The sequence below is a fragment of the Oncorhynchus masou genome, unplaced genomic scaffold, assembly GCF_036934945.1.
Source record: "Oncorhynchus masou masou isolate Uvic2021 unplaced genomic scaffold, UVic_Omas_1.1 unplaced_scaffold_446, whole genome shotgun sequence".
NCBI classification, from domain to species: Eukaryota; Metazoa; Chordata; class Actinopteri; order Salmoniformes; family Salmonidae; genus Oncorhynchus; species Oncorhynchus masou.
Genome location: NW_027010853.1, coordinates 72,501 through 87,800, shown reverse-complemented (window position 1 = coordinate 87,800; position 15,300 = coordinate 72,501). Strand labels below are relative to the sequence as shown.

The 15,300-nt window shown below is 42.6% G+C and overlaps 1 protein-coding gene across 1 annotated transcript in view; it reads right to left on the bottom strand.

The window, feature by feature from the left end:
* LOC135535125 (cytochrome P450 3A27-like) overlaps nucleotides 1-15,300 on the bottom strand; it is an 82,388-nt gene that overhangs the window by 55,605 nt on the left and 11,483 nt on the right. The window contains exons 7-12 of the mRNA XM_064961848.1: nucleotides 12,235-12,383; nucleotides 11,729-11,856; nucleotides 9,026-9,104; nucleotides 4,975-5,135; nucleotides 4,612-4,838; nucleotides 4,244-4,406 (exon numbers count right to left, since the gene is read on the bottom strand). Coding sequence (XP_064817920.1) covers nucleotides 4,244-4,406; nucleotides 4,612-4,838; nucleotides 4,975-5,135; nucleotides 9,026-9,104; nucleotides 11,729-11,856; nucleotides 12,235-12,383 — 907 coding nt within the window. The remainder of the gene's footprint in view (nucleotides 1-4,243; nucleotides 4,407-4,611; nucleotides 4,839-4,974; nucleotides 5,136-9,025; nucleotides 9,105-11,728; nucleotides 11,857-12,234; nucleotides 12,384-15,300) is intronic.

The following is a 15,300-nucleotide window of genomic DNA, read 5'->3' as shown; positions in this document are numbered from 1 at the left end:
AGGTGGTGACCATGTTAAAACAGGTCCATGTTAAACAGGTGGTGACCATGTTAAAACAGGTGGTGACAATGTTAAAACAGGTGGTGACCATGTTAAAACAGGTCCATGTTAAACAGGTGGTGACCATGTTAAAATAGGTGGTGACCATGTTAAAAGAGGTGGTGACCATGTTAAAACAGGTGGTGACCATGTTAACACAGGTCCATGTTAAACAGGTGGTGACCATGTTAAAACAGGTGGTGACCATGTTAACAGGTGGTGTCCATGTTAAAATAGGTGGTGACCATGTAAAACAGGAAGATGTTAAACAGGTGGTGACCATGTTAAACAGGTGGTGACCCTGTTAAAACAGGTGGTGACCATGTTAAAACACGTGGCGACCATGTTAAAAGAGGGGGTGACCATGTAAAACAGGTGGTGACCATGTTAAAAGAGTTGGTGACCATGTTAAACAGGTGGTGACCATGTTAAACAGGTGGTGACCATGTTAAACAGGTGGTGACCATGTTAAAACAGGTGGTGACCATGTTAAAACAGGTGGTGACCATGTTAAAACAGGTGGTGACCATGTTAAAACAGGTGGTGACCATGTTAAAACAGGTGGTGACCATGTTAAACAGGTGGTGACCATGTTAAAACAGGTCCATGTTAAAACAGGTGATGACCATGTTAAAACAGATCCATGTTAAACAGGTGGTGACCATGTTAAAATAGGTGGTGACCATGTTAAAACAGGTGGTGACCATGTTAAAACAGGTGGTGGCCATGTTTAAACAGGTGGTGACCATGTTTAAACAGGAGGTGACCATGTTAAACAGGTGGTGATCATGTTAAAACAGGTCCATGGTAAAACAGGTGGTGACCATGTTAAAACAGATCCATGTTAAACAGGTGGTGACCATGTTGAAATAGGTGTTGAGCATGTTAAAACAGGTGGTGACCATGTTAAAACAGGTGGTAACCAAGCTAAAACAGGTCCATGTTAAAACTGGTGGTGACCATGTGAAAACAGGTGGTGACCATGTTAAAACAGGTCGTGACCATGTTAAAACAGGTGGTGGCCATGTTAAAACAGGTGGTGGCCATGTTAAAACAGGTGGTGGCCATGTTAAAACAGGTGGTGACCATGTTAAAACAGGTGGTGACCATGTAAAACAGGTCCATACTAAAACAGGTGGTGACCATGTTAAAACAGGTGGTGACAATGTTAAAACAGGTGGTGACCATGTTAACACAGGTGGTGACCATGTTAACACAGGTGGTGACAATGTTAAAACAGGTGGTAACCATGTTAAAACAGGTCCATGTTAAACAGGTGGTGACCATGTTAAAATAGGTGGAGACCATGTTAAAACAGGTGGTGACCATGTTAAACAGGTGGTGTCCATGTTAAACAGGTGGTGACCATGTTAAACAGGTGGTGACCCTGTTAAAACAGGTGGTGAACATGTTAAAACACGTGCCGACCATGTTAAAAGAGGTGGCAACCATGTTAAAAGAGGTGTTGACCATGTAAAACAGGAAGATGTTAAACAGGTGGTGACCATGTTAAAATAGGTGGTGACCATGTTAAAACAGGTGGTGACCATGTTAAACAGGTGGTGACCCTGTTAAACAGGTGGTGACCATGTTAAAACAGGTGGTGACCATGTTAAAACAGGTGGTGACCATGTTAAAACAGGAGGTGACCATGTTAAAACATGAGGTGACCATGTTAAACAGGTGGTGACCATGTTAAAACAGGTGGTGACCAAGCTAAAACAGGTTCATGTTAAAATAGGCGATGACCATGTTAAAACAGGCGGTGACCATGTTAAAACAGGCGGTGACCATGTGAAAACTTGTGATGACCATGTTAAAACAGGTGGTGACCATGTTAAAACAGGTCCATGTTAAAACAGGTCCATGTTAAGACAGGTGGTGACCATGTAAAACAGGTGGTGACCATGTTAAAACAGGTGGTGACCATGTTAAAACAGGTGGTGACCATGTTAAAACAGGTGGTGACCCTGTTAAAACAGGTGGTGACCATGTTAAAACAGGTGGTGACCATGTTAAAACAGGTGGTGACCATGTTAAAACAGGAGGTGACCATGTTAAAACAGGAGGTGACCATGTTAAACAGGTGGTGACCATGTTAAAACAGGTGGTGACCAAGCTAAAACAGGTTCATGTTAAAATAGGCGATGACCATGTTAAAACAGGCGGTGACCATGTTAAAACAGGCGGTGACCATGTGAAAACTGGTGATGACCATGTTAAAACAGGTCCATGTTAAAACAGGTCCATGTTAAGACAGGTGGTGACCATGTTAAAACAGGTGGTGACCATGTAAAACAGGTGGTGACCATGTTAAAACAGGTGGTGACCATGTTAAAACAGGTCCATGTTAAAACTGATCCATGTTAAAACTGATCCATGTTAAAACAGGTGGTGACCATGTAAAACAGGTCCATGCTAAAATAAGTGGTGACCATGTTAAAACAGGTGGTGACCATGTTAAAACAGGTGGTGACCATGTTAAAACAGGTGGTGACCATGTTAAACAGGTGCTGACCATGTTAAACAGGTGGTGACCATGTTAAAACAGGAAGTGACCATGTTAAGCAGGTGTTGACTATGTTAAAACATGCGGTGACCATGTTAAAACAGGCGGTGACCATGTTAAAACAGGCGGTGACCATGTTAAAACAGGCAGTGACCATGTTAAACAGGTGGTGACCATGTTAAACAGGTGGTGACCGTGTTAAAACAGGAGGTGACCATGTTAAACAGGTGGTGATCATGTTAAAACAGGTCCATGTTAAAACAGGTGGTGACCATGTTAAAACAGATCCATGTTAAAGCAGGCAGTGACCATATTAAAACAGGAAGTGACCATGTTAAAACAGGTGGTGACCATGTTAAAACAGGTGGTGACCATGTTTAAACAGGTGGTGACCATGTTAAAACAGGTGTTGACCATGTTAAAACAGGTGTTGACCATGTTAAAACAGGTGGTGACCAAGCTAAAACAGGTCCATGTTAAAACAGGCGATGACCATGTTAAAACAGGCGGTGACCATGTGAAAACTGGTGATGACCATGTTAAACAGGTGGTGACCATGTTAAAACAGGTCCATGTTAAAACAGGTCCATGTTAAAACAGGTGATGACCATGTTAAAACAGGCGGTGACCATGTTTAAACAGGCGGTGACCATGTTAAAACAGGCGGTGACCATGTTAATACAGGTGGTGACCATGTTAAAACAGGCGGTGACCATGATAAACAGGTGGTGACCATGTTAAAACAGGTGGTGACCATGTTAAAACAGGTGGTGACCATGTTAAAACAGATCCATGTTTATACAGGTGCTGACCATGTTAAAACAGGTGCTGACCATGTTAAAACAGGTGGTGACCATGTTTAAACAGGTGTTGAACATGTTAAAACAGGTGTTGACCATGTTAAAACAGGTGTTGACCATGTTAAAACAGGTGGTGACCAAGCTAAAACAGGTCCATGTTAAAACAGGCGATGACCATGTTAAAACAGGCGGTGACCATGTGAAAACTGGTGATGACCATGTTAAACAGGTGGTGACCATGTTAAAACAGGTCCATGTTAAAACAGGTCCATGTTAAAACAGGTGATGACCATGTTAAAACAGGCGGTAACCATGTTTAAACAGGCGGTGACCATGTTAAAACAGGTGGTGACCATGTTAATACCGGTGGTGACCATGTTAAAACAGGCGGTGACCATGATAAACAGGTGGTGACCATGTTAAAACAGGTGGTGACCATGTTAAAACAGATCCATGTTTATACAGGTGCTGACCATGTTAAAACAGGTGCTGACCATGTTAAAACAGGTGGTGACCATGTTAAAACAGGCGGTGACCATGTTAAAACAGGCGGTGACCATGTTAAAACAGGCGGTGACCATGTTAAAACAGGCGGTGATCATGTTAAAACAGGTGCTGACCATGTTAAAATATATCCATGTTAAAACAGGTGCTGACCATGTTAAAACAGGTGCTGACCATGTTAAAATATATCCATGTTAAAACAGGTGCTGGCCATGTTTAAACAGGTTGCGACCATGCTAAAACAGGTCCATGTTAAAACAGGTGCTGACCATGTTAAAACAGGTCCATGTTAAAACAAGTGCTGACCATGTTAAAACAGGTGGTGACCATGCTGAAACAGATACTGATGTTTGATGATGTCACATTCTGTCTGCTCAGGTGAGCGTCTCACCTCGGTCTCGTCGCAGACGGAGAAAGTGAAACTCTGGAGGAGCTCGACCATGGCCAGTTTGATCATGATCATGGCGAATCGCATCCCGATACAGTTCCTGGGCCCCGCCCCAAACGGCATGTACGTGTTCGGATCAATAGACTCCTTGTTCTCCTTACTGAACCTGGACAGGGGGAGGGCAGACACATTACACATTGTATTGTAGTTGATTTGTGGTTGTGGTTCAGAAACATTTCACATTGTATGATGATATAATGATGCACGTTGTAGCAAAATGTATTAATGATCTTGTTTTTGTATTGTGGTTATGTTATGGTTGTGTTATGGTGGTGTTATGGTTGGATTGTGGTTACGGTGCAGTCCAGTACCTCTCTGGTTTGAACTCCTCAGGGTCTGACCAGATCTCTGGGTCACGGTGGAGGGTCCACGTGGGAACCAGGACAATGCAGTCTTTGGGGATGACGATGCCGTTGATCTCCACCGTCTTCTTGGCGACCCTCTCCAGTCGCAGCATGATGGGGTACAGTCTCAGAGACTCGTTCAACACACAGTCCAAATAGTCCATCTGCATTAGAGCTTCATACTTGATTGGAGCCTGCACCGTGGTTACATACAAATCAGTACCTCACCCCATCTGACACAACTGTTACACACACATCAGTACCTCACCACATCTGGCACCCACACAGCATCTATCTCCTCCTGCAGTTTGGTCATGGTGTGGGGGTTACCTTGTTGGGAAACACAGTATCTATCTCCTCCTGCAGTTTGGTCATGGTGTGGGGGTTGGTTGCCAGGTTATAGGCCAGGAAACTCATAGTACTGCTGCTGGTCTCGTAGCCGGCGAAGATGAAGATCATGGCCTGAGACAAGATCTCATGATCAGTCAGTCCTGTGGAGGGAGAGAGAGAGAGGAAAGGAGAGGGAGAGAGAGAGAGAGAGAGAGAGAGGAAGGGAGAAGATAAACAGAGAGGGAATAGTTTGTAACAGGTGTGTATTTGTTAAGGTAGTTTATAGGTGTGTGTTGGTAACAGTAGATTACAGGTGTGTGTTTTTTTTGTAACATTAGTTAAATTAACAGGTGTGTGTTTTGTAACATTAGTTAAATTAACAGGTGTGTGGTTGTAACAGGTGTGTGGTTGTAATGTTACGACGTACCGCACCTCGACAACATCCTGTGAAATTCCAGAGCGCGAAATTCAAACTACAGTATTTAAATATCTAACACTCATTAAAATTTACGTGCAATACATCAAAATAAGGCTTAACTTCTTGTTATTACGCCGCTGTGTCAGATTTCAAAAAGGCTTTACGGCGAAAGCACACCATGCAATTATCTGAGGACAGCATACAAATGCATGAAAATAATTTTTCAACCAGGCAGTTGCGACATGAAAGTCAGAAATAGCGATATAATAAATGCCTTACCTTTGAAGATCTTCTTCTTTTGGTCCCGGTTACATCAAAAATGGTCATTTTGTTCGATAAAGTTCTTCTTCATATCCATAAAAACTCAGTTTAGCTTCATTCAATAATCCACCGGTTTCCCTCCTTCAAATTGCATACACAATGAATCCCAAACGTTACTAATGAACGTATCTAAACATATCTAAACAAGTCAAACAACGTTTATAATCCAACCTTAGGCACCCTAATACGTAAAAAAAATGATACATTTTAAGACGGAGAATCAGTATTGTCTTTACCGGAGATAAACAGAAAGAACGCACTCTCGTCCATGCGCATGGAAACACTACAGCCAAAACGGGACCCACTACTACTGTTACCTCATCTGGCCGAATGACAAAAACCAGCCTGAAACTCTTTCTAAAGACATCTAGTGGAAGTCCAAGGGACTGCAATATGGGAGGATTTCGCCTTATAATAAAAGAAGTGACAGTCCTTGAAAATAGTGGTAGGCAGAATTTGTTTGAGGGGGGGGAGGGGGTTGGTTCGTCCTCGGGGTTACCATTTCAGTTCTGTTATACTCACAGACATTATTTTAACAGTTGTAGAAACTTTAGAGTGTTTTTTTTAATCCAAATCTACCAATGTTATGCATATCCCAGCTTCTGGGCCTGAGTAACAGGCAGTTTACTTTGGGCTCTCTTTTCATCCGGAGGTGAAAATACTGCCCCCTACCCAAGAGAGGTTAAGCTGCCCCCATAAAGGATACTTTGGATGGCTACTGTTGTTTTTCTTCCGGAATCTCTGTAAACAAACACCCAGAAGACCTTTTGCGGCTCTGCCATCTTTATATTTGATAGGTTTTTCAGTTTAGACTTCTGGCTCTACTCTACGTGACATTTTTTGTAACAGGTGTGTGTTTGTAACAGTAGTTTACAGGTGTGTGTTTGTAACAGTAGCTTACAGGTGTGTGTTTGTAACAGTAGTTTACAGGTGTGTGGTTGTAACAGTAGTTTACAGGTGTTTGTTTGAAACAGTAGTTTACAGGTGTGTGGTTGTAACAGTAGTTTACAGGTGTGTGTTTGAAACAGTAGTTTACAGGTGTGTGTTTGTAACAGTAGCTTACAGGTGTGTGTTTGTAACAGTAGTTTACAGGTGTGTGGTTGTAACAGTAGTTTACAGGTGTGTGTTTGAAACAGTAGTTTACAGGTGTGTGTTTGTAACAGGTGTGTGTTTGCAACAGTAGTTTACAGGTGTGTGTTTGTAACAGGTGAGTGTTTGCAACAGTAGTTTACAGGTGTGTGTTTGTAACAGGTATGTGATTGTAACAGGTGTGTGGTTTTAACAGAAGTGTACAGGTGTGTGTTGGTAACAGTAGTTTACAGGTGTGTGTTGGTAACAGTAGAATATAGGTGTGTGGTTGTAACAGTAGCTTACAGGTGTGTGGTTGTAACAGTAGTTACAGGTGTGTGTTTGTAACAGTAGTTTACAGGTGTGTGGTTGTAACAGTAGTTTACAGGTGTGTGTTTGTAACAGGTGAGTGTTTGCAACAGTAGTTTAAAGGTGTGTGTTTGTAACAGGTATGTGTTTGTAACAGGTGTGTGGTTGTAACAGTAGTTTACAGGTGTGTGTTGGTAACAGTAGTTTACAGGTGTGTGTTGGTAACAGTAGTATACAGGTGTGTGGTTGTAACAGTAGTTTATAGGTGTGTGTTTGTAACAGGTGTGTGTTTGTAACAGTAGTTTACAGGTGTGTGTTTGTGACAGTTGAGTGTTTGCAACAGTAGTTTACAGGTGTGTGTTTGTAACAGGTGTGTGTTTGCAACAGTAGTTTACAGGTGTGTGTTTGTAACAGGTGTGTGTTAGTAATAGTAGTTTACAGGTGTGTGTTTATAACAGAAGTTTACAGGTGTGTGTTTATAACAGTAGTTTACAGGTGTGTGTTTATAACAGTAGTTTACAGGTGTGTGTTTGTAACAGTAGTTTACAGGTGTGTGTTTATAATAGTAGTTTACAGTTGTGTGTTTGTAACAATAGTTTACAGGTGTGTGTTTGTAACAGGTGTGTGTTAGTAATAGTAGTTTACAGGTGTGTGTTTATAACAGTAGTTTACAGGTGTGTGTTTATAATAGTAGTTTACAGTTGTGTGTTTGTAACAATAGTTTACAGGTGTGTGTTTGTAACAGGTGTGTGTTAGTAATAGTAGTTTACAGGTGTGTGTTTATAACAGTAGTTTACAGGTGTGTGTTTGTAACAGTAGTTTACAGGTGTGTGTTTGTAACAGGTGTGTGTTAGTAATAGTAGTTTACAGGTGTGTGTTTATAATAGTAGTTTACAGGTGTGTGTTTGTAACAATAGTTTACAGGTGTGTGTTTGTAACAGGTGTGTGTTAGTAATAGTAGTTTACAGGTGTGTGTTTATAACAGTAGTTTACAGGTGTGTGTTTGTAACAGGTGTGTGTTAGTAATAGTAGTTTACAGGTGTGTGTTTGTAACAATAGTTTACAGGTGTGTGTTTGTAACAGGTGTGTGTTAGTAATAGTAGTTTACAGGTGTGTGTTTATAATAGTAGTTTACAGGTGTGTGTTTGTAACAATAGTTTACAGGTGTGTGTTTGTAACAGGTGTGTGTTAGTAATAGTAGTTTACAGGTGTGTGTTTATAACAGTAGTTTACAGGTGTGTGTTTATAACAGTAGTTTACAGGTGTGTGTTTGTAACAGTAGTTTACAGGTGTGTGTTTATAATAGTAGTTTACAGGTGTGTGTTTGTAACAATAGTTTACAGGTGTGTGTTTGTAACAGGTGTGTGTTAGTAATAGTAGTTTACAGGTGTGTGTCTTTGTAACAGTATTTTACAGGTGATTGTTTGTAACAGTAGTTTACAGGTGTGTGCTTGTAACAGTAGTTTACAGGTGTGTGTTTGTAACAGTAGTTTACAGGTGTGTGTTTGTAACAGTAGATTACAGGTGTGTGTTTGTAACAGTAGATTACAGGTGTGTGTTTGTATCAGTAGTTTACAGGTGTTTGTTTGTTACAGTAGATTATAGGTGTGTGTTTGTAACAGTAGATTACAGGTGTGTGTTTGTAACAGTAGATTACAGGTGTGTGTTTGTCACAGTAGTTTACAGGCGTGTGTTTGTAACAGGTGTGTGTTTGTAACAGTAGATTACAGGTGTGTGTTTGTAACAGGTGTGTGTTTGTAACAGTAGATTACAGGTGTGTGTTTGTAACAGGTGTGTGTTTGTAACAGTAGATTACAGGTTTGTGTTTGTAACAGGTGTGTGTTTGTAACAGTAGATTACAGGTGTGTGTTTGTAACAGTAGTTTACAGGTGTGTGTTTGTAACAGTAGATTGCAGGTGTGTGTTCGGCAGGTACCTTTAGTCGGTTCCCCTCCTGTCTTCGTGTCGTTGCCTTTCTGAGAGTCGATCATCAGCTGTAAGAAATCCACCCGATTCTGGAAGCAGAATGAATTTAGGTCAAATATGTCCAATCACAGCCAACACAAACAGATCCTACTGGATCTTGTCCAATCCCAGCCAAGACAAACAGATCCTACTGGATCTTGTCCAATCACAGCCAAGACAAACAGATCCTACTGGATCTGGTCCAATCACAACCAACAGATAGTTGGTTCACCGACTACTTCTCAGACAGAGTTCAGTGTGTCAAATCGGAGGGCCTGTTGTCCTTTCCTCTGGCAGTCTCTATGGGGGTACCACAGGGTTCAATTCTTTGGCCAACTCTTTTCTCTGTATATGTCAACGATGTCGCTGTTGCTGCGGGTTATTCCCTGATCCACCTCTATGCAGACGACACCATTCTGTATACATCTGGCCCTTCTTTGGACACTGTGTTAACTAACCTCCAAACGAGCTTCAATGCCATACAACACTCCTTCCTTGGCCTCCAACTGCAAATACCAAGGTGTCTGGCTAGACTGTAAACTCTCCTTCTAGACTCAAATCAAACATCTCCAATCCAAAATCAAATCTAGAATCAGCTTCCTATTTCGCAACAAAGCCTCCCTCATTCCCTCATTCACGCCGCCAAACTTCCCCTCGTAAAACTGATTATCCTACCGATCCTCGACTTCGGCGATGCCATCTACAAAATAATTCCAATACTCTACTCAGCTAATTGGATGTAATCTATCACAGTGCTATCCGTTTTGTTACCATAACCCCTTATACCACCCACCACTGCGACCTGTATGCTCTATTAGGCTGGCCCTCTCTACATAGTCGTCGCCAGAACCACTGGTTCCAGGTTATCTATAAATCTATGCTAAGGTAAAGCTCCGCCTTATCTCAGCTCACTGGTCACGATAACAACACCCACTCATAGCACGCGCTCCAGCAGGTATATCTCCCTCGTCAACCCCAAAGCCAACACCAACTTTGGCCGCCTTTCCTCCCAGTTCTCTGCTGCCAGTGACTGGAACAAATTGCAAAAATCGCTGAAGCTGGAGACTTAAATTTTCCTCACTAACATCAGCAATCTGAGCAGCTAACCGATCGCTGCAGCTGTACATAGTCCATCTGTAAATAGCCCACCCAATCTACCTACCTCATCCCCATATTGTATTTATTTTATTTACTTTTCTGCTCTTTTGCACACCAGTATTTCTACTTGCACATCACCATCTGATCATCTATCACTCCATTGTTAATCTGCTAAATTGTAATTACTTCGGTACTGTGGCCTATTTCACTACTGTGGCCATTTGTATATAGACTTTCTCTTTTTCTATTGTGTTATTGACTGTACACTTGTTTATTCAATATGTAACTCTGTTGTTTTTTGTGTCGCACTGCTTTGCTTTATCTTGGCCAGGTTGCAGTTGTAAATGAGAACTTGTTCTCAACTGGCCTACCTGGTTAAATAAAGGTGAAATAAAAAACATTAAAAAAAAGAGATGCTCCCCAAAAAGCAAGTTCTGCAGGTTCTAGTTTTGTCTAATCTGTGGTCCAGTGCTGCAAGGAAACACCTAGTTAAGCTGCAGCTGGCCCAGAACAGAGCGGCACGTTTTGCTCTTAATTGTAATCAGAGGGCTGATATAAATACTATGCTGCCAGTCTCTCTTGGCTAAGAGTTGAGGAGTGACTGACTGCATCACCTTTGATAAGAAACAATGTGTTAAAAATCCCAAATTGTTTGCATAGTCAACTTACACACAGCTCTAACACACACACTTGTCCCACCAGACATGCCACCAGGGGTCTTTTCATCAAACCCCAAATCCAGAACAAATTCAAGAAAATGTACAGTATTATGTAGAGTCCTTGTTGCATGGAACTTCCTTCCATCTCATGTTGCTCAAAGAAACAGCAAACCTGGTTTCAAAAAGCAGATAAAGCAACACCTCTCCACTATTTGACCTCGGTAGTTTGTGTGTCTGCATTTATATGTAGACTACATGTGCCTTTTGAAAATGTATGTAGTTCTGTCCTTGCCTCAATGTTCTGTTTCATGTGGACCTCAGGAAGAGTAGCTGCTGCTTTTGCAACAGCTAATTGTTTTATTTAACTAGGCAAGTCAGTCAAGAACAAATTCTAATTTTCAATGACGGCCTACCAGGGAACAGTGGGTTAACTGCATTGTTCAGGTGGAAAAGGACCGATTTTTACCTTGTCAGATCGTGAACTCGATCTTGCAACCTTTCGGTTTCTAGTCCAACACTCTAACTACTAGACTACCTGCAGATCTAATGGATCTGGTCCAATCACAACCAAGACAATCAGATTCTAGTGGATCTGTTCCAATCACAAACAAGACAATCCGATTCTAATGGATCTGGTCCAATCACAACCAAGACAAACAGATTCTACTGGATCTCGTCCAATCACAACCAACACAAACATATTCTAATATGACTGTAGATTTTTGGGTCCCAATAATAGTGTTTTTAAATTCCGACATGATATCGATATAGACATTCCTTATTGGTCCCCATCACTAGTTATATTTCATAGTTTCATAGTTATATAATAAGTAAATACAGAATATTACAGTACAAATATAAATGTATAGATGAAAATATCAACATAACAATCATATACAAATATAAAACAAGTTTACGGTTGATTTCCCAGAGTCACGTCCAGATTTGATCTTTGCCAGCGAGGCATAAAAGAAGTCTGTCACCGCAGACGGGAAGAAAGAAAACTTCATCTTCTCCAAGATAGGACCTATGAAAGGAAACAACACTGGAGAACGAGAGGAGAGGAGGAGGGGAGAGGAGGGGAGGACAGGAGAGGAGAAGAGGAGAAAGGGAGGGGAGAGGAGGACGGGAGAAGAGGAGAGGAGAGGAAAGGAGAGGAAAGGAAAGGAAAGGAAAGGAAAGGAAAGGAGAGGAGAGGAGAGGAGAGGAGACGAGAGGAGAATATGAGAATAGGAGGATAGAGGAGAATAGGAGAGGAGATGAGATGAGGAGGAGGGGAGAGGAGAGGTGGATAGGAGAAGAGGAGAGCAGGGGAGGACAGGAGAGGAGAAGAGGAGAGAAACGTTTTATAGAAAGGTGTACAACTGCATATGATTAAAAAGTTAAACTGTGTGTCCGTGTGTCTATGTGTGTGTGGTCTCACCGAATAGGAGCAACAGTGGGTTGAACATGTCAAACTTGGTCATCTTCTTGACGTTGGAGACGAAGGGGTCTGAAGGGTTGTTCAGAGAGTCAATGTCCACACTGAAAGCTGTGCTGGTGACCACGTCCATACTATAGGGCCCAAAGAACCTGCAACACAACCACAATTACAGAACTACTGACCAAACAACTAGTGACCACCAACTACTGACAGCACAACTACTGACAGCACAACTACTGACCACACAACTACTGACCACACAACTACTGACCACACAACTACTGACCACACAACTGCTGACCACACAACTGCTGACCACAACCACACAACTACTGACCACACAACTACTGACCACACAACTGCTGACCACACAACTACTGACAACCAGTGACCACACAACTACTGACCACACAACTTCTGACCACAACCACACAACTACTGACAACCAGTGACTACACAACTACTGACCACAAACACACAACTACTGACCACACCTACTGACCACACAACTATTGACCACACAACTATTGACCACACCTACTGACCACACAACTACTGACCACACAACTACTGACCACACAACTACTGACCACACAACTACTGACCACACCTACTGACCACACAACTATTGACCACACCTACTGACCACACAACTACTGACAACACAACTACTGACAACACAACTACTGACCACAACCACACAACTACTGACCACACAACTACTGACCACACAACTGCTGACCACACAACTGCTGACCACAACCACACAACTACTGACCACACAACTACTGACCACACAACTGCTGACCACACAACTACTGACAACCAGTGACCACACAACTACTGACCACACCTACTGACCACACAACTTCTGACCACAACCACACAACTACTGACAACCAGTGACCACACAACTACTGACCACAAACACACAACTACTGACCACACTACTGACCACACCTACTGACCACACAACTATTGACCACACAACTATTGACCACACCTACTAACCACACAACTATTGACCACACAACTACTGACCACACAACTACTGACAACACAACTACTGACAACACAACTACTGACCACAACCACACAACTACTGACCACACAACTACTGACCACACAACTGCTGACCACACAACTACTCACCACACAACTACTGACCACACAACTACTGACCACACAACTACTTACCACACAACTGCTGACCACCAACTACTGACAGCACAACTACTGACAACACAACTACTGACCACAACCACACAACTACTGACCACACAACTACTGAACCCAACTGCTGACCACACAACTGCTGACCACAACCACACAACTACTGACCACACAACTACTGACCACACAACTGCTGACCACACAACTACTGACAACCAGTGACCACACAACTACTGACCACACCTACTGACCACACAACTTCTGACCACAACCACACAACTACTGACAACCAGTGACTACACAACTACTGACCACAAACACACAACTACTGACCACACCTACTGACCACACAACTATTGACCACACAACTATTGACCACACCTACTAACCACACAACTACTGACCACACCTACTGACCACACAACTATTGACCACACAACTACTGACCACCAACTACTGACAACACAACTACTGACAGCACAACTACTGACCATAACCACACAACTACTGACCACACAACTACTGACAACACAACTACTGACAACACAACTACTGACCACAACCACACAACTACTGACCACACAACTACTGACCACACAACTGCTGACCACACAACTACTCACCACAACTAAATCAAATGAAATGTATTTGACACATGCTGTCACACAGATGCCCACCCAGACCCTCTCCGATAGGTTCAGGTTTTGTGGCCGGAGTCCGCACCTTGGGGGGGAGGGGGTACTGTCACACCCTGACCATAGTTTATTTTGTATATTTCTATGTTTTGGTTGGTCAGGGTGTGATCTGAGTGGGCATTCTATGTTGGATGTCTTGTTTGTCTATTTCTATGTCTGGCCTGATATGGTTCTCAATCAGAGGCAGGTGTTAGTTATTGTCTCTGATTGGGAACCATATTTAGGTAGCCTGGGGTTCACTGTGTGTTTGTGGGTGATTGTTCCTGTCTCTGTGTTTTGCACAAGATAGGGCTGTTTTCGGTTTTCGTACATTTGTTATTTTGTTAGTTTATCGTGTATAGTTTCCTTATTAAATAAAATGAATAACAACTACGCTGCATTTTGGTCCGCTCCTCCTTCCCACAACGAAAGCCGTGACACATGCGCCGAATACACCAGGTGTACCAGGTGTAGAACCATGAAATGCTTACTTACAAGCCCTTAACTGAGAAAGCAATTCAAGAAACAGAGTTAAGAAAATATTTACAAAATAAACTAAAGCAAAAAATACGTAAACAGTTTGGGTGGCCAATTGATTAATTGTTCAGCGACAGAGCCTGGACTCGAACCAGGATCTCTAGTGGCACAGCTAGCACTGTGATGCTTTAGACCATTGGACCCGAACCAGGATCTCTAGTGGCACAGCTAGCACTGTGAAGCTTTAGACCATTGGACTCCAACCAGGATCTCTAGTGGCACAGCTAGCACTGTGATGCTTTAGACCATTGCACCACTTGGGAGGATCCGGGTGACTGGAGTCTTTGACTATTTTTGGGGCCTTCCTCTGACACCGCCTAGTATATAGGTCCTGGATGGCAGGACGTTTGGCCCCAGTGATGTACTGGGCCGTTACGCACTATCCTTAGTAGCTCCTTACTGTCAGATAATGAGCAGTTGCCATACCAGGCGGTGTTGCAACCGGTCAGGATGCTCTCGATGGTGCAGCTGTAGAAGCTTTTGAGGATCTGGGGACCCAAATCTTTTCAGTCTACTGAGGTAAAAAAAAAAGGCGTCGCCGTGCCCTCCTCACGACTGTCTTGGTGTTTTTGGACCATGTTCGTTTGTTGGTGATGTGGACGCCAAGGAACTTGAAACTCTCAACACACTTCACTGCAGCCCTGTCGATTGTAATGGGGGCGTGTTCGGTCCTCCTTTTCCT